The sequence below is a fragment of the Lepidochelys kempii genome, chromosome 1 (assembly GCF_965140285.1).
Source record: "Lepidochelys kempii isolate rLepKem1 chromosome 1, rLepKem1.hap1, whole genome shotgun sequence".
NCBI lineage: Eukaryota > Metazoa > Chordata > Testudines > Cheloniidae > Lepidochelys > Lepidochelys kempii.
In genome coordinates this window covers 109245197-109271610 of record NC_136380.1, presented here as the reverse complement: position 1 = coordinate 109271610, position 26414 = coordinate 109245197, and the positions used below count along the sequence as shown (strand labels likewise).

Sequence of the window (26414 nt, the reverse complement as noted above, 5' to 3'; positions counted from 1 at the left end):
GAGCATGAGCTTTCATGAGCGATGAAGCGAGCTGTAGCTCACCAAAGCTTATGCTCAGATAAACTGGTTAGTCTCTAAGGTGCCACAAGTCCTCCTTTTCTTTTTACTGAGTAGTTAAGCGATATTTCTTTTTATGCTCATTATTCAATACGGGGCCTTATTTACTGCCCATCGTCCTGACTCTGGCCTGCGCACAGAATTGCCAGCTTCTTCGTGGGTCTTGGGAACATCCCAAGCCATGGTGATGAGCGAGAGACGGAGATCGAGCGAGATGGGGAGAGCAGGGGGCTGGAGCCTGAGCGGGACCCCGCGGATGGCCGCTGGGTAGTGCTCCCTGCTTAGGTTCCGCCTCAGAGGCAGCCACCGTGGCGGGGTAGCTGAGGGGCCTCGGCGGCAGCAGAACTAGTCCTGCCGGCCAGAAGGAGGGGCTGACTCTGGGCTGCGGGCAGCCCCACGTGGCCGGCTGGGCTGGATCCCTGCTCCGGCTCCTCCTGGCTTCCTCTTCCGTCCGGCCCGGAGCCTGCCGCGGGGGACGGGGCCAGGCGGGAGCTTCTCCACTGTGGGCGAGCCCGCCCCCTCGCTGGCGGCTCCGCTCGGCCGGGCAGGCATGGGCCGGGCGGCTGGCTGCCCGCAGTAGCTCGGAGCGGGGGCAGGGGGCGGCCCGGGATGCGGGCGCAGAGCCGAGGCCGCTGAGCTCCGAGCGGGGTTTGCGGCGGAGGCTCCCCGCAGGATGAAGCCCGACGGGAAGGTGGTGCTGCTGGGGGACATGAACGTGGGCAAGACCTCCCTGCTGCACCGCTACATGGAGCGGCGCTTCGAGGACACGACCAGCACGGTCGGGGGGGCCTTCTACCTCAAACAGTGGGGGCCCTACAACATCTCCATCTGGGACACTGCAGGTAACCCCCCCCTCCCCCCGTCCCACCCCCTTTCTGCGGGCCACGCGCCTGGGGCAGAGGCTGCCGGGGTGTCCCGAGCCGAGCTGCGCCGCGCGGGGGATTCCTGGAGCCCCGGCACCCTGGCCACTCCGGGCTGTTGCGGTGTTGGGGCGTCAACCAGCCGGAAAAGTGAGGTGTCTCCCCCCCCGCCACCCCATGGACGAGCGGCTGGAGAGGCTGTGTAGCCCGGAGCTGGCTCGGCTCGGCTCCCGAGGCTGGGTTCAGGGACAGAAATCCGGGGTGCGGTGGAGATGGGGTGCGGGTGGGTTGTGTTTCTGCAGAGCGCCCTTTGGTGCGATGGGAGAGCAGCTGCATGAAAGCCCGTGGGCGGCGTTTGCCGGCTAACCGACTGCTCCCCCGCGGCTGAGCTGGGCCCAGGTTTTCAAGCGGCCGCCACATGATGTACAGTCTCATGTCTCAGATGGGGGGACTTTCTCATGGCTTAAAAAAAAAAAGGGGGGGGTCGATGTCTTCGTGGCACGAGTGGCTGTTGTACGTGTTACGTTGTTGTAACTTTAAAAAAACACTTCAAAGGGAGGGGAATGCCTGTAACATAGTCTAGTACAGCGCTTCTCAAACTGTGTGAGTGGGGGCCCCGAGGTGGGGCGCAACCCCATTTGAATGAGGTCACCGGGGCTGGTGTTAGATTTGCGGGGCCTAAGCCTGAACCCCACCAGCTGGGGCCGAAGTCCAAGGGCTTCAGCTCTGGGCAGCGGGGCTCCAGTTACAGGCCCCCCAGGGCAGCAGGGCTTGGCTTTGGCTTTGCCCCGCCTCCCCCCATCTGGGGCAGCAGGGCTCTGGCAGGCTCAGGCTTCGGTCCCCACCCCGGTCATGCAGTAATTTTTGTTGTCAGAAGAGGATCAGGCGGCACAGGAGTTTGAGTTAATTCTTCTCCGCTAAGTTCCAGGACTCCAAACGGGGGCAGGACAGTGGGGAGAGGCACTGATGTGTTCATTCTGTTGCCATGTTCAGTAGGGTAGCTTCCCCCCAGTTTTGTAACAGGAATGTTTTTTCCCCTATATGTCTGATGCCTAGCCCATTTGCACACTCATGTCATATAAAAACTTAAAATAAGTAGTAAGTCTAAAATGAGATGTATTTATGATGGACTTATATGCATTTGTAAGGTGCTTGTCACTGATATTTGGGGCACTCTTTACAAAATTTAGATGAAAATTAGGGGGGGTGGCGAATCTCCTCACTTTTGTCTAGCTGTAGTAGTGGTCAGAACACTTTTCCTATAAGGCCAGTGCCAGACACTTACCCATCCACGGTAGGAATTACAAAGACATTAAAATACTCCTAGCTAGTTAGAAGCTGGGGCAAATTTTTATGTTCTGTAGCATGCTCCAGGATCAGATATATGCACCCTATGGATAGTAGTGGAGAGATCTGGTTTGAAAAATGGCTCTCAAGTTCAGTGAACACTCTTGTATGTTTAATATTGAATCATTCTTTAGAACAACTTGTGCAGGATTCAAGAACTTCTGACAATATCATCACTGAAGCAAGACCAAGGTTTTATATTTAACTGAATAGTGTCCAAGGAGAAAAAAAAAATGAAAACCTCTAGTACGGTTCATGCTTGCAAAACTTTGCCAGAAATGGAGAACTACATAGCATGTAATGCCCTAGTTTCCATTTGGTGACGCTTAGGCATTAACAGGAAAGTCTAGTGACTTTCCGCATGTTTCATCAATACCAGTGCAATAAATATACTGTCCAGCTGACACAGACTTAATTATTTCATCAAGTCCTATGAAGTGGCTTTTGCTGAACTGTGTGTGGAGAAGAAACTACTGAAATTTCTTAAGGAAAAATATTTATTTGGATAAGTGATCAAACATTGTCTGATTTATTTGTTTTTTCTACATTTATGTTTCTAATTTTATGTAGCAAAATGCAGTTAAACAAAGATGATTCCATACCAATAGCTTCATGTATTTCAAGCTCCTTATCTCTCCTTTTTGGAGTTTACTCTTCTCCCGCTCCTTTCCTTTCTTCCCTCTCCCACCCCCCACCCAAAAAAAAAAACAAAAAACAAACCCAAAACACCTTATGAAACTTAAGAGCCAGTTACTGAACTGCTTTTCTTAATGTGGTAGTGAGGAGTATGTGGTGTTGGGGGTAGCTGATTGTCTCTGCTGTGACAGACCCATGTAAATGTAGGTAATTGATAGATGGAATTTGTTTCAACAGAAGAAATACTAGTTATATTATAGCTTCAGTAAGACGGTCTCCACTTATTTTTCTCAGTTTTCTTCTGCATCCCTGTCCTTGAGAGGAATTTTTTTTTTAAATAAAGAAGATCCCATCTAGCCCTACACTTCTATCACTCCCTCCCACCCTTGTCTTTTCTAGATTTACATAATCTCCACACCTAGTTTTAGTCCCACATTGTATCCACTAGTTTTGTTAATTGAGGAATGGGAAGAACTTTTTTTTGGGGGGAGCTTGGTTAAAGCCCCAATACCACCCTTTTAAATATGTATACAGTAGGAAAGGCAACTCTTGAGCGACTCAAGGCAATTCCTTCTTTTTCTGCTCATGGACTGTATTTCACCTTTGCAACACTTGCAATTCCTGCTGGCCTACAAACGGAATTGGGTTAGTCCACTAGTAGGTTCCATCTCAGTTGCTGCATAAGCAAGCCCCTGGACTGAAGTCTCCAGCTGATACAATTCTAGGAAAAAGTTGAAACACATTTATAGTGACAGGTTTCAGAGGAGCAGCCGTGTTAGTCTGTGTCCGCAAAAAGAACAGGAGGACTTGTGGCACCTTAGAGACTAACCAATTTATTTGAGCATAAGCTTTCGTGGGCTACTGTGGTGGCTGAAGTTGCTCTAACGTAGATATATCTATATGTTCCATTCTGTGCATCCGATGAAGTGGGCTGTAGCCCACGAAAGCTTATGCTCTAATACATTTGTTAGTCTCTAAGGTGCCACAAGTCCTCCCCTATTTATAGTGAGTTAGCTTCCTGTATAGCATCACTGATTTTACCTCTACCAGGTGAATGTTGAATGAGCTTTAAATCTGTGTCGTGAAGATGCGTTTAAAACTTCCTTTGGCAGTCTATTCCATTACTTACCTGATCTAAGAAGTTGCTTGTTGCACGCTGAACTCATATATCTTATTTTAGGAGTCAGAAATCAACTAGCAGTAAATATATTTGCAAATATGCACATATCTGGAAAAAGACAAAGCAGAAATAGATGTTGGATGACATTCCTAGGAAGGCCTCAGAAATTAGTACTCAGGCTTGGTCTATGCTACCCAGCTAGATTGACGTAAAGCAGCTTACATTGACCTAATTATGTCAGGGTACACACTACAGCCTTGCTCCCACTGATGTAAGTGCCCTATTCCACCCCCTTGAGAGGTGTAGGGCTTATGTCAGTGTAGTTAGGGCGACACAGTGTCCGTGTAGACACTGCGTTACTTACATCGACTGGCGGCTGTCATTCTTGTCAATTTCACAGCTCCATGCTGGAGCTGTGAAATTGATAAGAAACCTCTGGCTAGCGGTTAGCTCCAGCTAGAGCTTGGGTGCCTGTCATCCCAGCTCTCTGATTCCAGTCAGGCTGCTGCCTGTGCTTACCTCTGGGAGCCGTGCTGCCCCGGGCTCTTCACTCCCAGATGGGCTGATGCTTGGGCTCCCCGAGAAGCCCAGGCGGTTGCCCCTCCTCTCCTGGCAGGGAGATGTGCGAAGCTGAGAGCCCTGGCTCTCAGCCCGCTACACTGCCCCTCTTCAGTCAGTGGAAGTGCTCCTTGTGTGGACGCACACCACTGACAAAAGGAGCGTAGTATGGACATACAACCACTGCATTAATAACTGTGGTGGCTGAAGTCGATCTAACATAGGTCGACTTAAGTTTGTAGTGTAGACATGCCATACGTTTTTGTTTTTTTTTTGTTTTGTTTTAAATGGAATCTGGTTTCTGGAGCATGCACTGAGCAGAGCACTTGCTTGGTTGTCTTGTCTTTGGGTATGTCTACACTGCACACTAAACCCAGACTCTGACTCAGCTTTGAGCTCAAGTCCCTCTTCCATTTACCGTTGGATCAGTCTGAGTTGGGTCAGCAAGCCCTCAGGACCCTAGTATGGATGTGGGTCAGAACCCAAGTTCCACTGTGACTCAGGTCCAAGCCTTGTCATTTTGCAACGTGGATGCAGGCCAAGCTGCAGAAGGTCTGTGTGGTGTGGTATGGATACATTAGCACAGCTGAGAGACCCTGGTCCAGCAGTTGTATACCCAGGCTTACATTGCAGAGTGGACGCTCAAGCACTGTCTTGGAAGCACCAAGTCCACAGGCCCGGGTCCCACAGCTTAGTGTGCAGTGTAGACATTTTCCAGTGTTGCCAAGTAGATGGGCTGTTGCTTCCTGGATCAACTGAAGCTTTAAGGTTGGAATTATCATCACTAAGGATAGTGAGTGACAGCAATCCTGTCTAGAGGTCACAAAAACTTGAACCACTGTGGCCGAGACAGAGTCACATTAGGGTGGCATAGGTCTACTAGCCAGCCACAGATTGATGTTTTTAGCAGCTGTAGCTATTTGTGTATCCAGCAGCACTGAGGTGCTAGAACAGAGGAGAGCAAACTATGGCCTGCTGGCCACATCCAGCCCGCGGGACTGACCTCCCTGGCCCTTGAGCTCCAGGCCAGGGAGTCTAGCCCCTGGCACCTCCCCCACTGTCCCCCCTCTCCCGCAGCCTCAGCGTGCTGCGCTGCCAGCGCTCTGGCCCACTGCTCTTCCCAGGCGGCGGGGCTGGCTCTGGCAGGGCTGTGAGCACCTGCTGCTCTGAGCAGTATGGTAAGGGGGTGGGGAGTGGGGGGGTTGGATAAGGGGCAGGGGGTTCTGGGGGGCAGTCAGGGGACAGGGAGCGGGGGAATTGGATGGGTCAGAGGTTCTAGGGGGGTGTGGTCAGGGGATGGGGAACAGAGTGAGGTTGGATAGGCGTGGAAGTCCTGGGGGGTCTGTCAGGGGGCAGGGGTGTGGATGGGGTCGGGGGGGACAGGGAGCAGGGGGAGTTGGATACGGGGTGGGGTCTGAGGGGGGCGGTTAGGGTCGGGGGGGAGTCCCAGGAGGGGGCAGTCAGGGGACAAGGAGCGGGGGGGGGGTTGGATGGGTCGGAGGTTCTGAGGGGGGCAGTCAGGGGGAGGGGGCGGTTAGGGGGTGAGGGCCAGGCTGTTTGGGGAGGCACAGCCTTCCCTACCTGGCCCTCCATACAGTTTTGCACCCTGATGTGGCCCTCTGGCCAAAAAGCTTGCCCACACCTGTGCTAGAAGGACTCTGGAAAAGCTCCCTTTCATAGACCAGTAGAATTCATGGGAATTGTTTATCTGAAATCGTCTTTAGCTAACTTTGAATTCTGTAGCTTTGTTAAATCCTGGCATACAAATGTCAAACACCATAAAATCTTGCCATTGTTTTTATAATAGTATTTTTAAATGAGCAGTATTGTGTGGTGACAACAAGTATTTTTAATGTTTAAAGCAATATACACACTGCATATCACTACAGTCTATGAGTTTGAGATGGGAGTCAAATTTAATAACTATATGATAAAACAAATACCAGGGAAAAAAAAGAAAATCGAGGGAATAGTGGGAAAAGGTGAAGGGATCCTCTTGGCAGTATCACTGCTCATGGCAAAACTGTGGAATTTCACACTTACACCTCCATGTTAATATATGAGTACAAATAATATACTGCATGTACCTATAGAATCTGTAGACTATCCCAGGGGTTCTCAAAACACATTTTTTGGTGGCCTCAGAGTGCAGCCACCAACTCTTTCTGGTGGTCACTCTGACAATTTTTGCTAAAATACTTAATTAACTTTAGGAAAAATAAACAAATATGCACATATCCATGTCCAAATCATTGTCATTTATTTATGTAGGTTTTTTTTTTTTTTTGCAGACTCAATAATAAAAGTAATGTACAGTTGTCTCTATTCACTATTGGACCTAAACAGACTAGAAACACAAATAAGGTGCTTTGCATGTTTTGCTTTTTTTGGTTGGTTTTTTTTTTTTTAGATGTGCTAGGTAGTAAATCTGCTACTGTGAAAAGTGATATTTGTGTATTTGTTAATATCACTTTTCACAGGAGACTTAATTTGTCCCCCAGCTTGCCGGGGATGAGTAAGCCCTAGGTGGGGAGGGAGGCAGGGAGGACCAGGGACGATGTGGGAGTGAGCCTGGAGCCCTGCGGCTGGGGGATGGAGTCTGCTGCCACATGGCCAAAGCCTGCCACCCAGGGCCAAAGCCTGAGCCCCACTGCCCCCAGGAAGGTTGCCTGGTCCTACAGTGTTTGTGCTGCTGGTCGTTTTGGGGAGGGGTGGCTGCTTTGTCCCACTTTCCCCCCATCACCACCCAGGGTGCTGTGGCCACAAGAAGAGCCCCTTGTGGTCGCATGTGAGAAACGCTGGACTATCCTAATATGTAGTTTTTTAAAAAAAAACCCAACAACCAACTTAAGGAAGTTTTGGGTTATGAAACAAGAGGGACGAGAAAGTAAATTGACTGATCACTCTGACTGCAAGAGTAACACAGATGTGAAAAGTACATACTGCTGCCATGTCAAGTTTATCACTGATCTCCTGAGTCCCTTAAAATATGTTTCATGTTGATCAGGCAAACCTGCACATCCTGCATTGTTACTAAAGCATACTTTGGCACAGAACTAATCAAAATATCTGTTTCCAGGAAAGAGTTGAATTTTCATGACAGACAACTAATGATAACAGAACATTGAGTCAAACATCTAAAATGTGACACTATCAGTCTTGTATATAGCATCATCGCAGCCTACCGAGTACAGGTACCTTGTTTTACATGGAATCTTTAAAAGCTGTTGGCTAGAAACACTGAAACTCTAGTTTGAAAAATTCCAGCAGTCAAAGGAAGTTTTACTGAAAAATACACCAGTTCTTACCTTCTCTTGCTGTACTCACTAATCTCTTTGGCAGGTTCAGCCTGAGAGGTCATGGACCTAATTCAGCACTCCCATAGACTTTAAGGTCAGAAGGGACCATCATGATCATCTAGTCTGACCTCCTGCACATTGCAGGCCACAGAACCTCATCCACCCACTCCTGTAACAGACCCCTAACCTCTGGCTGAGTTACTGAAGTCCTCAAATCATGGCTTAAAGACATCACGTAACAGAGAAACCACAATTTACACTTCATGTGACCCAGGTCCCATGCTGTGGAGGAAGGGGAAAACCCCCAGGGTTTCTGCCAATCTGACTAGTGGGGAAATTCCTTCCCGACTCCAAATATGGTGACCTGTTAGACCCTGAGTATGTGGGCAAGATCCAGCAGCTAGTCACCTGGGAAAGAATTTTCTGTAGTAACTCAGAGCCCTCCCCATCTAGTGCCCTGTCTCCAGACACTGGGGAGCCTTGCTACTGGCAGTTGCTAATGGGCCACATGCCATTGTATCCAGTCCCATCATACCATCCCTTCCATAACCTTTTCAAGCTGAGTCTTGAAGCCTGTTAGGTTTTTTGCCCCCACTGCTCTCCTTGGAAGGCTGTTCCAGAACTTCTAACCATCAGAGAATGAAATCTTCATCTAATTTCAAGCCTAAAACTTGTTGATGGCCAGTTTATATCCATTTGTTTTTCTGTCTACATCGGTGCTTAACTTAAGTAATTCCTCTCTCTCCCTGGTATTTATCCCTCTGATGTATTTCGAGAGAGCAATCATATCTCCCCTCAGCTTTCTTTTGGTTAGGCTAACCAAGCCAAGCTCTTTGACTCTCCTCTCATAAGGTAACTTTTCCATTTCTTGAATCGTCCTAGTAGCCATTCTCTGCACCTGTTGTAGTTTGAATTAATCTTTTTTAAACATGGGAGACCAGAATTGCACACAGTATTCCAGGTGAGGTCTCACCAATGCCTTGTATAATGGTACTAACGCTTCCCTGTCTCTATTGGAAATACTTCGCCTGCCTGATGCATCCTAGTACTGCATTAGCCTTTTTCACGGCCGCATCACATTGGTGGCTTGTAGTTATCCTGTGATCAACCAATACACCCAGGTCTTTCTCCTCTGTCTCTTCCAACTGATAAGTCTCCAGTTTATAGCAAAAACTCTTGTTATTAGTCCCTAAATGCATGATTTTGCACTATTAAATTTCATCTATTTCTATTACTGCAGTTTTCAAGATCCTCCAGATCTTCTTGTATGATATTCTGGTCCTCCTCCATATTGGTAATACCTCCCAACTTTGTCACCTGCAAATTTTATTAGCACAGTCTCCCGCTTTATGCCAAGGTCAGTAATACAAATGATTGGTCCTAAGGCTGATCCCTGAGGAACTGCACTAGTAACCTTCCTCCAGCCTGATGGTTCATCTTTCAGTATGACCTGGTGTAGTCTCCTCTTTAACCAGTTCCTTATCCACCTTTTAATTCTCATATTAATCCCCATCTTCTCCAATTTAACTAGTATTTTCCCATGTGGAACTGTATCAAGTGCCTTACTGAAATCCAGGTGGGTTTGTCTAAATAAATCAGTTATCTTCTCAAGGGGGAGATCAGGTTGGTCTGGTTGGTGCAATGTGCCAATCAATCAGTCAGTCCCTATGCTTACACTTAAGTGTTGTGCTGAATCATGATAAACTAAAGTACATGCATAAATGCTGTACTAGACTGGGGCCTAAGAGCAGGCCAGGTCATTCTGGGTGAGGCTCTGCTCCTCTCCAGTCCTTTGCACTCTCATTCTTACCTCAGAAAGATCAATTGCTAAGTTAAGTCCACATCTCTTATGTTTTTCTTTGTACATGCACTTTAAGATGGGAGAATAGAAACTGGAAGAAAGCTGGGGAAAATTTTTTTTTTCATATAGGATTTTTCACAGTAAATAACCTTTTACTGTTGAACTCATATGGCTGCTAAAATAATTAGGCTTTGCTCTATATAGGTAATTGAATATTTGTGTTTTAACAATATTAAAATATCAAAAAACAGAATTACTTTACTATTAAAACCTAACTCCATGCATTAATTTTTAAAGAGACTCTTTAACTCATGAGAATTTTCTTCCTGAAGCTAGTAACTAAACTGTGAACTGTATGTCTACAAAGTATTACACTATTTAAAAGGTAATACATTGCTGGATTGGAATTTTATTTTCAAAACACACAGGCCCAGATTTTTAAAAGTATTTAGGCTTTGCAGCGCTCAGTAACACCTAACTCAGTGGTTCTCAAACTTTTTTTTTACTGGTGACCCCTTTCACATAGCAAGCCCCTGAGTGTGCCCTCCCCTTATAAATAAAAAATACGTTTTTATATATTTAACACCATTATAAATGCTGGAGGCAAAGCGGGGTTTGGGGTGGAGGTTGACAGGTCGCGACCCCTCCCATGTAATAACCTCATGACTTTCTGAGGGGTCCCAACCCCCAGTTTGAGAACTGATTTAGGAGCCTAAGACCTCCTTTAGAATGAGATTTAGGCTGCTAAACTAGGTAGGCATTGGAATGCTGAGTGCTGCAATGCCTAAATACCTTTAAAAATCTGGACTTTAAGCATGTGCTGTATTGAGACCTCCTTGGTAGTTTGTGCAAAAAAAAACAACAAAAAAAACCAAGCAACAGAAGTGAGATCCTCAGCAAAAGGATCTTTCTCTGTCAAAATGGCTGTAGAATCAAAGGCTGGAGAATGAAGGATGTTAATATATATTAAAATATAATTTTTTTTTCTGGCAGCTGACAGCAGTCATGGAATATAACAAGTTCTTCCTGTTGTGAGTAGGCCGTGAGCTGCTTTGAGTTAGAGCCCATAGCCTTTCGTCTTCTCCAGGCTGGAGTTCAAATGCAGATTGAAATTCTGGTGGCCTTACAGGAGCCCGGCTTGTTTAAATGGAAAATTACCATCTGGTTTGTGAATTAGTGTTTTAGCAGCTGCTAATTTCTTTGCGGAATTTTGTCTCTATGGTAAATTTAAATGACTTGCATTTGTACCGTTGGCAGATTAAAAGGAATGTTCAGCAACAACAAAACTTCTCAATTACTAGCTGTCTCTTCTAGACGTTTTGTCTAATGCTGGCTCATTGTCAAAGTAACAGACTTGCAAGTTAATGGAAAGTATTTCACAAACTGTATTTGCTGAGGCAATAATAGTATTTTACAAAAGGGGCTGGCTAATGAATTTACCACCAGACAGTCATGTGTTTGCATAGGAATGACAAGGCGTGATGGTTAGAACTGCCGCCCTCCCACCCCCGTTTGGTTTAGCTGTGTGCATATGAGAACAGACTCCCCCACAGCAAAAAATAATTAGCTATGAACCAGTTGTAATGCTTTCCTTCAGCATCTGCAGATTTCTTCCATGATGGGGAGGGGGAATCATAAACATGCCCTGAATTGCAATGTATCCTCTTTATTTTGACAACAAAGCTGACTTTTCTCTGAAGAATGACCTCACTGCATCTGAGCGCTCTCTCTCTCATGATGATCATGGGGGTGGGAAATGGAGGCAAGAACAGAAAGTTTGCTTTAAAAAAAAAAACCATGGAAACATGGTTTTTCTATGATTATAAATCTTTTCATCTCCGAGATTTGTCTGCCTGGGCACAGTACAGACAGTGGGCTGGTCTAAACTACAGCTTAATTTGGTGTAACTTAAATCACTCGGGGTGTGAAAAAGACATCCCCCTGAGCAAAGCAAGTTATATTGACTTAAGCGCTGTCCACAATGGCGCTATGTCTGTGGGAAACGCTTAAGGAATGGGATGGAAAATACTGTGTGCCCTACTGGTCACCATATCTCAGAAGAGATATTGCAGAATTAAAGGCAGTTCACAGAAGAATATCCAAAAATGATTAGGGAAATGGAAGTTGCCTTCTATAGATAGGAAACTTTTGCTTTCCCTGTCCCGTAACTTGAGGACATTCAGTTAAATTAAAAGCTTGCAAATTCAGAACTGATAAAAGGAAATACTTTTGTACACTGTGTGTAATTAGAATGTAGAAACTAATTACAACAGTAAGTTGTCGGGGCCAGGAATTTAGAAAGATCCAAAAGGGATTGGATGCTTACATGGATAATGAGAACATCCAATTAATGGTAACAAATTTTGGAAGAGATGCTAAAACTCATGTTTAAGGGATTAAGCCAACATTTACTAGAGATCAGGACGAGCGCTGATGTGGGGGCCATGTTACCCCACATCTGCCTACTTTGTGGTTCTTACACTTTCCTGTGAAGTATCTGGAACTGATCACTGTGAGAGACAGGAGACTGCTTTAGATAGGTCTTGTTGGATCCAGCATGGCAATTCCTGTTTTCCCAACTCTGAGTTTAAATCCATACTTGGTTTGAGGTATTTAAGAATACAGTGTAAAAAAAAAAAAAAAAGAAAACCCAGCACTGTTCTAGCATACACTCACTGAACTATCATGTTATTTCTCATGTCTCTCTCGACTTGTTCGTGACTGAAACTTTCCAGAACCAGTAAGTCAATATTTCACAAAAGTCATAACCAAGGGAAACCGCTTAGGGTCCACACACAGTTCAATTTCAGTAATTGAAGACACCTTCCTTTTTGAGTTTCTAATTTTGAGAGGAGGCAGGAGGAGATTTGTGAAGATACTCTGTCATACTCAGACGATTATAGGGGTTAATTTTGATTGAGATGTCCTTGAGAGAGGGGGAAAATACACCTGTTCAGTCTTTGGAGAACAATGTTTTAATTTGGAAACCTGCTATTTAGTATAGAGGAGTTTGAAAAAGTCTGAGATTAACCTTGGATTGAGTGAAGATGTATAGTTTAAGACTTATTCTTTTTCTGGTTGAGTACCAAACTGAGGTTGAGGAAGGTCTGGAAAAAATAGCACACTCTTCCCTACGCTATGTCTGCAGTGTACCCTTCCGCCCTTCCTCAAGAATGAATAAAGTATTTAAAGAACTTGACTAATTTAACAATTTACAAATGGTCAATAAAATTTCAATTCAGTGTCTAATAACCTTGTAAGCTTTCTATAGCTAGTGGTGAAATATCAAGGGACTGTGTGTGTGTATTGTGGGTTTGTTTGGTGTGGTGTTTTTTGTTTTTAACTACAGTGAAAACTTTTTGGTGGGGACAGGACTTGCGGGAGAGAAACTGATGGACTGTGGGATACGCAATGAGGTATGGAGTCTTTCATTTCAAAGTCACTGATTTATAATTTGGCTCAGTTTCATCACAAGCAGAAGCTGATTGTTTCACTAGTTGTCCAATTGCCGTATAAAAAATTGTCACCCTTGTTGGCATTCTCAGGAAATGGGCCAAAGACTGATTTACCCTCCTTGGCAAGGTTGAGGATGTATTAACTGGGCAGTGTGGGGAAGCTTACACAGCTGTTGCCTGTACTGTACTTGTTCTGTTCAGGAATGCAAAACGTCAGCCTCCTGGACCGCCTTTCACAAACATAAAACTCAAAGTTAAAATGTCTATTGCAGCTTTGTAAGACATTACTGTCTGAGCGATATTTTTCTTTTGTTCCTGTGCGAACAATACTTTCTCTACTTGAATATTCTCTCCATTCTTCTGTGTTGAAAACCTTGTGGAGAACAGTGAATTTAGCTTAATTAACTGCAGCATAAAGAAGAGTATGTAAACCTGACTTCACATTTTATGTGCCCAATAGTAATTCTAATTGTCTAAGTTTTATGCTAATTGGATACCAATTTGAGAATGGATGCCAGATATTTACTTAAATGACTTGGCTATCCTATGTGATATTCCCATTGAACTAAAAGCAAAGTGCAGTGCATTCATTTTTATGTTCAAAGGACGTGGTATTTTCCAGCAGTAGTGTCTTTGAGTGCTCAGGAAGAACAAGTACTCTGCTTATTGTACATTGTATACGGTTCATGGTCAGTGAGCCTCCCTCTTGAGGACAGCTGTCTAATACAATAATTAGTTCATCTTTTAGGTGAGCTGATGTTTCATTCACTGCAAGTGCCACATCTCTGCAAGTTTTACCAAGTGATTGATGTATGTTGTAAGAAATTGAAACAAGCCCTTAAATGTAGTTTACGAAACAACCACTAACTGCCACTTTTCTAAACTTCTCCTTTTAAGTGACTTAAGGGCCTGATGCAGGATGATATCATACCCTAGAGCCGTATGAACTTTCAAGCAATTCTAGCAGTGCCAGCATTTCACCTTCAGTTGAAATTGTAAATGTAGTAATTCCTTGTTTGAGTCACCCTGGACTAGTGCAATATATTAAAGACAACATTCTTTGTACGGCGTTTCATAAGAAAAGGCATTGATTCAACAATAGAGGAAAAATATAGTATTTGCTCTCATTATAGAAAATGTTGGGAATGAAAGGATCCTATTTCTTTTCCCTGAGTCCCAGTGACCACCTGTGTTTTCAGGGAGTGCTGAATGGGACTCTCTTGGGATTTGATCAAAGCTTTTTCTATAAATCCTATGTTAAGATTCTTTCTCCCACTGCTGTGGCTGTAAGATTCATCTGCAGGGACTGAACGATTACAAGTCTGGGAAGCAAGACTTGGACAGGGTGATTAACTTTAGGTCTTGCATGTGGCACTGCAGAGCTGGCCAAAGGAAGTGGTTTTTTTTGTTTTTTAATTTGAGTGAACTTTAGCGCACATGCAATTTGGAGACCTGCAGACTGAAATTTTTAATAGCAGGACAAACTAGGCAGTGGGAGTGCAAGCTTTTCCTACCCTGCCTCATCAGTACTTCTCTCCTGATTTGGAAAAAGCAATTCCAAAAGTGAAAATATTAAGTCTCTATGTCTCTTTTGAAGTTTGGGCTCTCTCTGCCTGTTAGAGACTGGGACTGAATGACAGGATGGATTACTGGATAAATTACCCTGTTCTTTTCACTCCCTCTGAAGCATCTGGCACCAGCCACTGTTGGAAGACAGGGTACTGGGCTAGATGGGCCTCATATACTTATTACAATAGAGCCAAATGTGGTAGTGCATCTTACAATGTAGACAACTTGCTTCACATAGGCCATCATATGTCTTGTGTGTGAAGAGCTTTGGCTGCTAGTTACTAATTTGGACCGTATTCTAACTAGTGACCTGAAGGTGGGCTCCAATATATGCGTCTTGTGACATAAATGTGAACTAGGATGCACTCAACAAGTCTGAGCTCTTCACTTTGATTTTACATTCTTTTTGCAGATAAAAGGGAAGTTCACAGTATATTGCAAATTAGTGTTAGAGCCCTGTGAGAATTCTAATAGGACCCTATACAGGAACAGAAATTTAGAATCCATTAATTTCATATCATTAAAACAGACTAAAGACTGTACAAATACTTTACAGTGAACCAAAATTTCTGTATTTCTGAGTTCTTTCTTCTGTCTTCTTTCATATTCAAAAGGAATCATATCTCAGAGAAGCAAGTACCCATCTTGGATTTTTCATGAGCTTTTCCATCTTGAAAACACCCCATTAATCTCTTGCGCAACATCGTGTTTTCAGACAGATTCCTTCCTCTTCCAAAGTTCTGCCAGCCCATAGTTTGATGCTGTCAGAAGATGAAAGCAGCTTTGTTTAATGGAGTAGATAAGATTCTATCAGAGGGACCCAAAAGCACTTCCAATGGATGGATTAATATATCCTTTTGGGGGGGGAAAAACCCCATTGAGACTTAAAATGTAATGAGTATTCCTGTGCTTTGGGACTGACTTTCCTACCAAATATGGATAGTATGCCTTTCATACTATATGCTGTCCAGCAGTCATCCAACACACTCTTGTACAGTTTTTCCAAAAATAGTGATGTAGGGTACTGCTGAAATAGGAAGTTATGTTTTTATTTACTGTTAACATGTCTCTCCAGTATTTGAGTTCTCCATTATATGTGGCAATGTGTCAAAAAATTAAGAAGTAAAATAAAATCCCAGCTATTTCATTTCACTAAATCGTTGTGTCTGAAATAAAGGTCCGGGTTGGTGAGAACTGCCGATGAATGCCTTACCCTCAAAGTTGTCATTATAGGACTCAGTGAAGCATGTTGCTAGCAGGAGCAAGGGAGATTAATCTGTAGGTCACCTTGAACAAGGGAACTCTTAAATTTTGTTGTGCAGTAATAGCCTTCAAAATGGAATGTAAATGTATATCTGACTTGCGCTATATAATAGCTGTTTACTTGGACACCATCCAAGTTTCACAGTTACTTAAACTTGCCAAATCCACTATCCTTCCATATAGAGGAATTAAACCACGTGTGGGCTTTGTGTCTGGGCTGACTAGACCAAAGCACAGTTGTGGCAGGTAAGACCTCCTGGCCTAAGGTTAGGAATGGGGCAGGTGAGGCTCCCTGGCCTAGGGCCATTGTCTGCTGGTTGCTCTGCTCAGACTGCTTGATGAAAGAATTCTCAGGATCAGTGCTGCAAATTTTTCCTGCTTTTCTATGGTCGGTTAAAAGTGCCAAACAAACCAATAACGAAGACTCTATTTGAATGACAACTTGACACTTTATGACTGTCTGGGATTGAATAAAGCAGTTGTTTGCCTCTTCAAAGACAAATGAGGTTAGAATAAATTATTTGTATATCTGTCTGCACTCCCAATTCAGAGTCATCACATAGCATATTTTTAAACGGTTTACTTTGTCATGAATCCATTTGGGTGTCTTTATAAATTTAATGGCTCCAAGGTTTTACCCCACTTTACTGGTTTGTGTTGGCCTCCAAAAATAAAAAGTAGAGACTTATTCCCTTCACTCTACTCATGTCCATGTTGCAAGGCTGCAGCCATATTTCAGGACTCATTAAGGACTGTTTAAAATGGACCCAAAAGGGAAACCAGCTTATGTCTTATTTATCTGACCTTAACAGCAGAGTTTCATAATCTAGTTAAAAAGGAAAGGAGGACTTGTGGCACCTTAGAGACTAACAATTTTATTTGAGCATAAGTTTTCGTGAGCTACAGCTCACTTCATCGGATGCATGCAGTGGAAAATACAGTGGGGAGATTTTACATACACAGAGAACATGAAACAATGGGTGTTACCATACACACTGTAACAAGAGTGATCAGGTAAGGTGAGCTATTACTAATGGGGAGGGGGCACCTTTTGTAGTGATAATCAAGGTGGGCCATTTCCAGCAGTTGACCGGAACGTGTGAGGAACAGTGTGTGTGTGGGGGGGGGAGGAGTAAACATGGGGAAATAGTTTTACTTTGAGTAATGACACATCCACTCCCAGTCTTTATTCAAGCCTAAGTTAATTGTATCCAGTTTGCAAATTAATTCCAATTCAGTAGTCTCTCGTTGGAGTCTGTTTTTGAAGTTTTTTTGTTGAAGAATTGTCACTTTTAGGTCAGTAATCGAGTGACCAAAGAGATTGAAGTGTTCTCTGACTGACATCTCTTGATGTCTGATTTGTGTCCATTTATTCTTTTACATAGAGACTGTCAGATTTGGCCAGTGTACATGGCAGAGGGGCATTACTGGCACATGATGGTATATATCACATTGGTAGATGTGCAGGTGAACGAGCCTCTGATATTGTGTCTGATGTGATTAGGCCCGATGATGATGTCCCCTGAATAGATATGTGGACACAGTTGGCAACGGGCTTTGTTGCAAGGATAGGTTCCTGGGTTAGTGGTTCTGTGGTGTGGTGTGTGGTTGCTGGTGAGTATTTGCTTCAGGTTGGGGGGCTGTCTGTAAGCGAGGACTGGCCTGTCTCCCAAGATCTGTGAGAGTGATTGGTCATCCTTTAGGATAGGTTGTAGATCCCTGATGATGCGTTGGAGAGGTTTTAGTTGGGGACTGAAGGTGATGGCTAGTGGCATTCTGTTCTTTTCTTTGTTGGGCCTGTCCTGTAGTAGGTAACTTCTGGGTACTCTTCTGGCTCTGTCAATCTGTTTCTTCACTTCAGCAGGTGGGTACTGTAGTTGTAAGAACACTTGATAGAGAGCTTGTAGGTATTTGTCTGAGGGGTTGGAGCGAATGTGGTTGTATCGTAGAGCTTGGCTGTAGACAATGGATCGTGTGGTGTGGTCTGGATGAAAGTTGGAGGCATGTAGGTAAGCATAGCGGTCAGTAGGTTTCCGGTATAGGGTGGTGTTTATATGACCATCGCTTATTAGCACTGTAGTGTCCAGGAAGTGGATCTCTTGTGTGGACTGGTCCAGGCTAAGGTTGATGTATGACCATCGCTTATTAGCACCGTAGTGTCATACTGGACACTACGGTGCTAATAAGCGATGGTCATAGCCAGAAGAGTACTGCTGGAAATGGCCCACCCTGATTATCACTATAAAAGGTTCCCGCCCCCCACCCCCACTGGTAATAGCTCACCTTACCTGATCACTCTTGTTACAGTGTGTATGGTAACACCCATTGTTTCATGTTCTCTATGTATATAAAATCTCCCCACTGTATTTTCCACTGCATGCATCTGATGAAGTGAGCTGTAGGTCATGAAAGCTTATGCTCTAATAAATTGGTTAGTCTCTAAGATTATGTCTGCACTACGAAATTAGGTCTAATTTATAGAAGTAATTTTTTTAGAAATCATTTTTATATAGTCGATCGTGTGTGTCCCCACACAAAATGCTCTGAGTGCATTAACTCGGCGGGGTGCTTCCACAGTACCGAGGCTAGCGTCGACTTCTGGAGTGTTGCACTGTGGGTAGCTATCCCACAGTCCCGCAGTCTCCGCTGCCCATTGGAATTCTGGGTTGAGATCCCAATGCCTGATGGGGCAAAAAACATTGTCGCGGGTGGTTCTGGGTACATGTCATCAGGCCCTCCCTCTGTGAAAGCAATGGCAGACAATCATTTTGCGCCTTTTTTCCTGAGTTACCTGTGCAGACGCCATACCACGGCAAGCATGGAGCCCGCTCAGCTCACTGTCACCGTATGTCTCCTGGGTGCTGGCAGACGTGGTACTGCATTGCTACACAGCAGCAGCAACCCATTGCCTTGTGGCAGCAGACGGTGCAATAGGCCTGAAAACCATCCTCATCGTGTCCGAGGTGCTCCTGGCTGCCTCGGTAAGGTTGGTCAGGAGCGCCTGGGCAGACATGGGCACAGGGACTCAATTAGGAATGACTCGACCAGGTCATTCTCTTTAGTCCTGCAGGCAGTCCTATTGTACCATCTTATGGTGAGCAAGCAGGAGATGAGGATGGCTAGCAGTCCTATTGCACCATCTTCTGCCGAGCAGCCAGGAGATGTGGATGGCTTGCAGTCCTACTGTACAGTCTGCTGCCAGCCAAAGATGTAAAAGATAGATGGAGTGTATCAAAACAAGAAATAGACCAGATTTGTTTTGTATTCATTTGCTCTCCCTCCCTCCCTTCCTCCGTGAAATCAATGGCCGACAATCGTTTTGGTGAGGTCTGTCAGGGGCACCTTGAAAACTTCAATGGAGATTCAGTCCTGCCTGAAATACCAGAGGGAGGGATAGCTTAGTGGGTTGAGCATTGGCCTGCTAAACCCAGTTTTGAGTTCAATCCTTGAGGGGGCCATTCTGTGTGACAGTTGTTTTTGTTTCTCCTGGATGTAAAGCCACCCGCTTTGTTGATTTTAATTCCCTGTAAGCTAACCCCGTAAGCCATGTCGTCAGTCGCCCCTCCCTCCGTCAGAGCAATGGCAGACAATCGTTCCACGCCTTTTTTCTCTGCAGGCACCATACCATGGCAAGCATAGAGCCCGCTCAGATCACTTTGGCAATTAGGAGCACGTTAAACACCACGTGCATTATCCAGCAGCATATGCAGCACCAGAACCTGGCAAAGCAAAACTGGGCAAGTAGGCGACGTCAGCACGGTGACGAGAGTGATGAGGACATGGACACAGACTTCTCTCAAAGCATGGGCCCTGGCAATGTGCGCATCATGGTGCTATTGGGGCAGGTTCATGCTGTGGAACGCCGATTCTGGGCCCAGGAAACAAGCACAGACTGGTGGGACCGCATAGTGTTGCAGGTCTGGGACGATTCCCAGTGGCTTTGAAACTTTCGCATGCATAAGGGCACTTTCATGGAACTTTGTGACTTGCTTTCCCCTATCCTGAAGCGCATGAATACCAAGATGAGAGCAGCCCTCACAGCTAAGAAGCGAGTGGCGATAGCCCTGTGGAAGCTTGCAACACCAGATAGCTACCGGTCAGTCGGGAATCAATTTGGAGTGGGCAAATCTACTGTGGGGGCTGCTGTGATGCAAACTATTTGTTTCTTCTTGATGAAACCCCCCACCCCTTGGTTTGTTCTACTTCCCTGTAAGCTAACCACCCTCCCCTCCTCCCTTCGATCACCACTTGCAGAGGCAATAAAGTAATTGTTGCTTCACATTCGTGCATTCTTTATTCATTCATCACACAAATAGGGGGATAACTACCAAGGTAGCCCAGGAGGGGTAGTGGAGGAGGGAAGGACAAGGCCACACAGCACATATGCTGGAGCATATTAGTTTGATCTTCCAGCAGCCTCAGCATTGAATCCTGCCTCCTCTCGTCAAGCTGCCGCCACCTTTTCAGCTTCAGCCCTCTCTCCAGCCCGCCACTTACTCTCCTCAGTCCGCCACCTCTCCTCCCGGTCATTTTGTGCTTTCCTGCACTCTGACATTGTCTGCCTCCACGCATTCGTCTGTGCTCTGTCAGTGTGGGAGGACAGCATGAGCTCAGAGAACATTTCATCACGAGTGCGTTTTTTTCGCCTTCTAATCTTCACTAGCCTCTGGGAAGGAGAAGATCCTTGAAACACATGCAGTTGGTGGAGAGAAAAAAAAAAGGGGAGAGTGGTATTTAAAAAGACACATTTTATAGAACAATGGGTACACTCTTTCACAGTAAACCTTGCTGTTAACATTACATACATAGCACATGTTCTTTCATTCCAAGATCGCTTTTTGCCTCCCCCACCATGTGGCTAGCCCCTCCCCCCTCCCCGTGGCTAACAGCGGGGAACATTTCTGTTCAGCCACGGGCAAACAGCCCAGCAGGAATGGGCACCTCTGAGTGTCCCCTGAAGAAAAGCTCCTTATTTCAACCAGGTGACCATGAATGATATCTCTATCTCTCTGCGTTATCCTCAGGAGAGTAAGAACGGATGTTGTTTGAACACCAGCAAACATACACTGCAATGCTTTGTTCTACAATGATTCCCGAGTACGTGCTACTGGCCTGGTGTGGTAAAGTGTCCTACCATGGTGGACGGAATAAGGCTGCCCTCCCCAGAAACCTTTTGCAAAGGCTTTGGGAGTATGTCCAGGAGAGCTGCAAATGCCAGGGCAAATTAATCATTAAACATGTTTGCTTTTAAACCATGTATACTATTTTAAAAGGTACACTCACCCGAGGTCCCTTCTCTGCCTGGCGGGTCCGGGAGGCAGCCTTGGGTGGGTTCGGGGGGTACTGGCTCCAGGTCCAGGGTGAGAAACAATTCCTGGCTGTTGGGAAAACCGGTTTCTCTGCTTGCTTGCTTCATCTTCTTCCTCGTCCGCAAAACCTGCTTCTATGTTGCCTCCATCTCCATTGAAGGAGTCAGACAACACGCTGGGGTAGTGGTGGCTGAACCCCCTAAAATGGCATGCAGCTCATCATAGAAGCAGCATGTTTGGGGCTCTGACCCGGAGCGGCCGTTTGCCTCTCTGGTTTTCTGGTAGGCTTGCCTCAGCTCCTTAAGTTTCACGCGGCACTGCTTCGGGTCCCTGTTATGGCCTCTGTCCTTCATGCCCTGGGAGATTTTGACAAATGTTTTGGCATTTCAAAAACTGAAACAGAGTTCTGGTAGTACGGATTCCTCTCCCCATTCAGCAATCAGATCCCATACCTCCCGTTCGGTCCATGCTGGAGCTCTTTTACGATTCTGGGACTCCAGTATCATCACCTCTGCTGATGAGCTCTGCATGGTCACCTCTGCTGATGAGCTCTGCACTCACCTGCAGCTTGCCACACTGGCCAAACAGGAAATTGAAATTCAAAGGTTCACGGGCCTTTTCCTGTCTACCTGGCCAGTGTGTCTGAGTTGAGAGTGCTGTCCAGAGCAGTCACAATGGAGCACTCTGGGATAGCTCCCGGAGGCCAATACTGTGTAATTGCTTCCACAGTACCCCAAATTCGACCCAGCAAGGCCGATTTCAGCGCTAATCCCCTTGTCGGGGGTGGAGTAAGGAAATTTGATTTTAAGAGCCCTTTAAGTGTTTTTTTTTAAAAAAAAAAGGGCTTTGTCGTGTGGATGGGTGCAGGGTTAAATTGATTTAACGCTGCTAAATTCGACCTCAACTCCTAGTGTAGACCAGGGCTAAGGTGCCACAAGTACTCCTTTTCTTTTTTGCAGATATAGACTAACACGGCTGCTACTCTGACACCTGTCATAATCTAGTTGTAACTTTAGAGAAGAGTCACTTGCAGCTGTTATTTGTCCAGCCAGCCCATCAGCCTGTGCTCAATGTTGATTCTTTTATCTTCTTTCTATATATATCTCTATAAATAAAAGTCTATATTACAAGTTAACTTGCAAGACTCACTTCTTGGTTTTTAATACAACTGAGACAGGTCACTTGTGACACCAACTACCATGATGCCATCAACTGATAGAAATCTCTCTAGCTGTTCCTGCCAGATATAGCCTCTTGGTTTGTCCGGTGACTAATCACTGGGGGAAGAGGAAGGACTATGGTTTGTTTGTATTTTTAGGGTTTTTTTTGGTGTGGTTTATTCTTTTGTATTTGTACAGCTATCAGTATTTGCTGACCAGCTTTCTTGCCCCCTGGCTCTTTATGGTCTAATTCCTTGATAACTGTTAAAAGAGGCAATTCAGTTTGAAACACTGCCTTCCCACTCCTGTAAAAATGGAAAGTGACTGCACTGCTAAATACTTACTTTGTTACTTTAAATGGTGTGCACCTATTGGTGTAGCAATGCACTTTATTTCACCTTGTTTGCTTTGGCTTGCAATTCATACTCTTCCAATGGAAACATGACCAATTTTTAAAATGTAAGCTCTTTAGGACTGCCTTCCTATGTGCGTACAATACCCAGTGAATAGGGCCCTGATCCTCATACTAAATATTTAATTTTGTCATGCGCAAGGGTAGGGGAAGTTTGATAGTGTCACTGCTGTATTAAAGAAGTGTGGCAAAGGGAAGCCTAAAATGAACTTTATATGTGTTCACGTGGCTTTAAAATTCAGTGATGCAAGCCAATTTCTGATGGATGAAGGTGGAAAAATAGTGCATCGTAAGGGTGGATGCTACCTCTCGTACCATGGCACATATATCCTGTTCTTTCAGTGACATCTCTGAAGATTGATTGTGTGTGTTTTAAATACCTAGTACTGAGCTCAGATGCCCATTCCCTTGTCTAGGGAGGACTAATATAGATGGAACTGTGGTAGGAGCATTACAGGATATATGTACAAGTCAGTGCTCATTTCCTTAGTTTTCAGTATTGGTACTGATTGTAGGAGAGTAAGAAGTTTTACCCTCTTGGATGGTGGAAAATAAAGCAGGGTATTACAAGAAAACAAACTGGTGGTGGGTGAGTAAGTTGAAAGAGGAAATGGTTTTATTCAAGTTCCTATACGGTAGTGCTTACCATTGTGCTTTCTAGAAGTTACTCAAATACATTAAACTGTGTGGCTAACCATGGCCTTGTGTGGCTCTCTTTCTCTTCCTCTTCCCAAGGGGAAATTGTGTGGGGAATTTTTAAAATCTATTTATATTATACAGTACAGTATATACATGCAGTTGTGCAAGCAAAAGCAAGGTCATAGAAATACGTCTTGTGTGTGGAGTGGAAGGTGATGTTTGTAGTGGTTCTTAGACCCTGCAAGAGTTGGTTGAACAGTCTTGAACTGGCCCCTGAGAAAGCTATGTGTCCTGCACAGGTGACTTTCATCCTTGTGCCTGAAGAGCAGAGTTGTTGATCACAGACCTCATCCCAGAACTTTTAGGTGATCTTTAGGTATCCTGGGCCCAAACTGTTGAGTGCTTTGAATATAAGAACGGAGACTTTGAATTTTACCCTGTATTTTACAGGGAGCTAGTATAGAGAGCAGAGGACAGGTCTGAAGGGGTTACTGTAGGGCTTTGATGGGCTCCTGTTTCTGTGAGACTCACTACTTCATTCTTGACTAATTGGAGTTCCCTGAGAACTGACTGCCTCATGAGTGTAGTCCAGTCAGAGGGTGGCAAAGTTGTGTAGTACTTGATTGTCTACCAGAGTGGGATGCATTCTCCTAACCAGCCATAGATGGTAGACTGCATTGATTGCAGATGCCGCTATGTGAAAGCTTAGCATCAATAAGGACTCCAGGGATACTGCTAAACTCAACTGACCAGTTGTTGTGCATCTTCGAGCAATGGAGAGTACACTGGCTGCTGAAAACTCCTCCAAGTGTCTTCCGCTACTAATTGGAACAACCTGTTTCGTGCTTTGGTTCAGCTTCAGCCAGCTGTTCTTCACTATGAGCTGATCTCAGTCAGTCATGGGAACAGCTTAGTGATGATGTTGGTTGTTGTGAAGGGTAGACAGAGCTATGGATCAACTGCATATTGTTGCCACTCAGGTCCATGATAACTCTCCAGTTTTCTTAGTGGATGTGTGTAGAGGTTGAATAGTACCAGAGCCACTAAGGAAGTAACCATGAATGCAGTGGTGTTGTAGTCATGTTAGTTATCCCAGGATATTAGAGAGACAAAGTAGGCAGGGGCGGCAGGCTTGTAGAAATTTTGGTGGTGCCTATAGACTGCCCCCCCCCCAAACTCCACCCACCACCTGCCTAAGGCCCTGGGAGGGAGTTTGGGTTGGGGAAGGAGGTCTGGGGTGCGGGCTCTGGGAGGGAGTTTGAGGGCAGGAGGGGGTGTATGGGAAGGGGGTGGGGGTGCAGGCTCTGGGAGGGGTGGAGGGGTTCGGCACTTACTTGGGGCTCCTAGGCAGGGTGGGCCGGGGGTCTCAGCATGCTGCTACCCCCAGCCACTGCCCCCGCAGCTTCCCATGGGGCGCTTGGGGCGGGACACAGACTCACCCTGCCCAGGGGCTGCAGGGAGGGGCCGGCAGCCCTGTGGAGTGAGCAGGCAGGAAGCCGTTCCGCTCTGCTGCGCTATTGGTGGTGAGTGGGGGGGCCCTGGGCTGTTTTAAATGGCCCGGGGGCAGCGCTGAGGGAGAGACCAGTGCTGGAGCCTGGCCCGTGGTGCCTGGGCAACAGGAATATTCCTAGTGCCCAGGCACCACCGGCCCATAGAACTCGCCACCCATGAAGGTGGGTGAGGTAATATCTTTTATTGCACCAAGTTCTGCTGGTGTGTGTGAGAGAGAGAGAAGTTTTCACACTTGCACAGAGCTCTTCTTCAGGTCTGGGAACCCTACTCAGAAAGTCACAGCTAAAAACAAGGTGGAACAGATTGTTCAGCATAAGTAGTTAACACTTATTTCAAGAGGAGATTCATAATGAAATGGCAACAAAAATCAAATGGTTGCTCTTAACTTTCTAGAATGCAGTCTCTTCTTGGTGTTCTTGCCAGGCTGATAAAACTATCTGGATATGAATAAGTTGAATATGTTACAAACAAGATTAGTATCTCGTGTAAAGCATTTCATCTCAGAAGCTTGAAAGGTGTTTCACAACTTTCAACAAAATACTTCGGGATCTCTTAATTCGCTACAGAAGCGTCACCACTTCTGGGGTGAAACACTTCCCCTGTGCGACAGCCATCTCCACAGCTTCCAGGCTAGAGGAAGTGAAGAGTGCTGCATCAAACCATTACAGGGGAAATTTTAATAGGCGGAAAGTCACTTCTACATTTAGAATGTTCAGGATACAGGTGCCACCGCCTCTACTAAGTGTTGTCAGATACTTAATGCTTATCTGAGGTGAGACTGCCACATCTCTTTTTAATGTTTATGCCAAAAGATGGACCCTTTGACAGCACAATCCCCCCCCCCCCCCTTCTCCCCCTCCAGCCCACCATTCTGGACTGTTAGTGGGTACAGAGTTAGAGAAAAGAATGCTACCTACTGAATCATCAACATCACTTCCTAGGGACTTGGTGGAGATTCTGCCTTGGGTACTGTTTTGGGTTATCCCTGTTTAGACTGACAAGGTGGGTGAGGTAATATCTTTTAAAAGACCAACTTCTGTTTGGTGAGAGAGACGGGCTTTCGAGTTTACACAGTGCTCTTCTTCACGTCTGACAGGGACCTCAAAATAAGGTTGAATACTTCACCATGTCCCAGGAAGTTCACCATGTACGAGAAGTATGCACAAGACACTTTTTGGAGCCAGAGGAAGGGAAAGAGGAGACTCTGAATAATGAAAAGAAAATAAACTAGGTCTTAATTTAGACCTCCTTTCTGATTGACATTATCCATCTGTTAATTTGGTGTGGGTTACTTAATTTAGCTACTGAAAACACAATAGTGTCTTCCACTATCTTTTTTTTTTTCCCCGACCCAATTCTATTGTAAATTAGTCTGATTATATAAATATTGGAGTCATTTACCCCATTTAACTAAGGA

General features: G+C 45.2%; 1 protein-coding gene across 1 annotated transcript in view; it reads left to right on the top strand.

The window, feature by feature from the left end:
- The first annotated feature begins 430 nt into the window (after positions 1 to 430).
- The window catches only part of RAB20 (RAB20, member RAS oncogene family), a 50294-nt gene continuing 24310 nt past the window's right edge, over positions 431 to 26414 (top strand). Inside the window, exon 1 of the mRNA XM_073349722.2 lies at positions 431 to 899. Coding sequence (XP_073205823.1) covers positions 731 to 899 — 169 coding nt within the window. The 5' untranslated portion in view covers positions 431 to 730. The remainder of the gene's footprint in view (positions 900 to 26414) is intronic.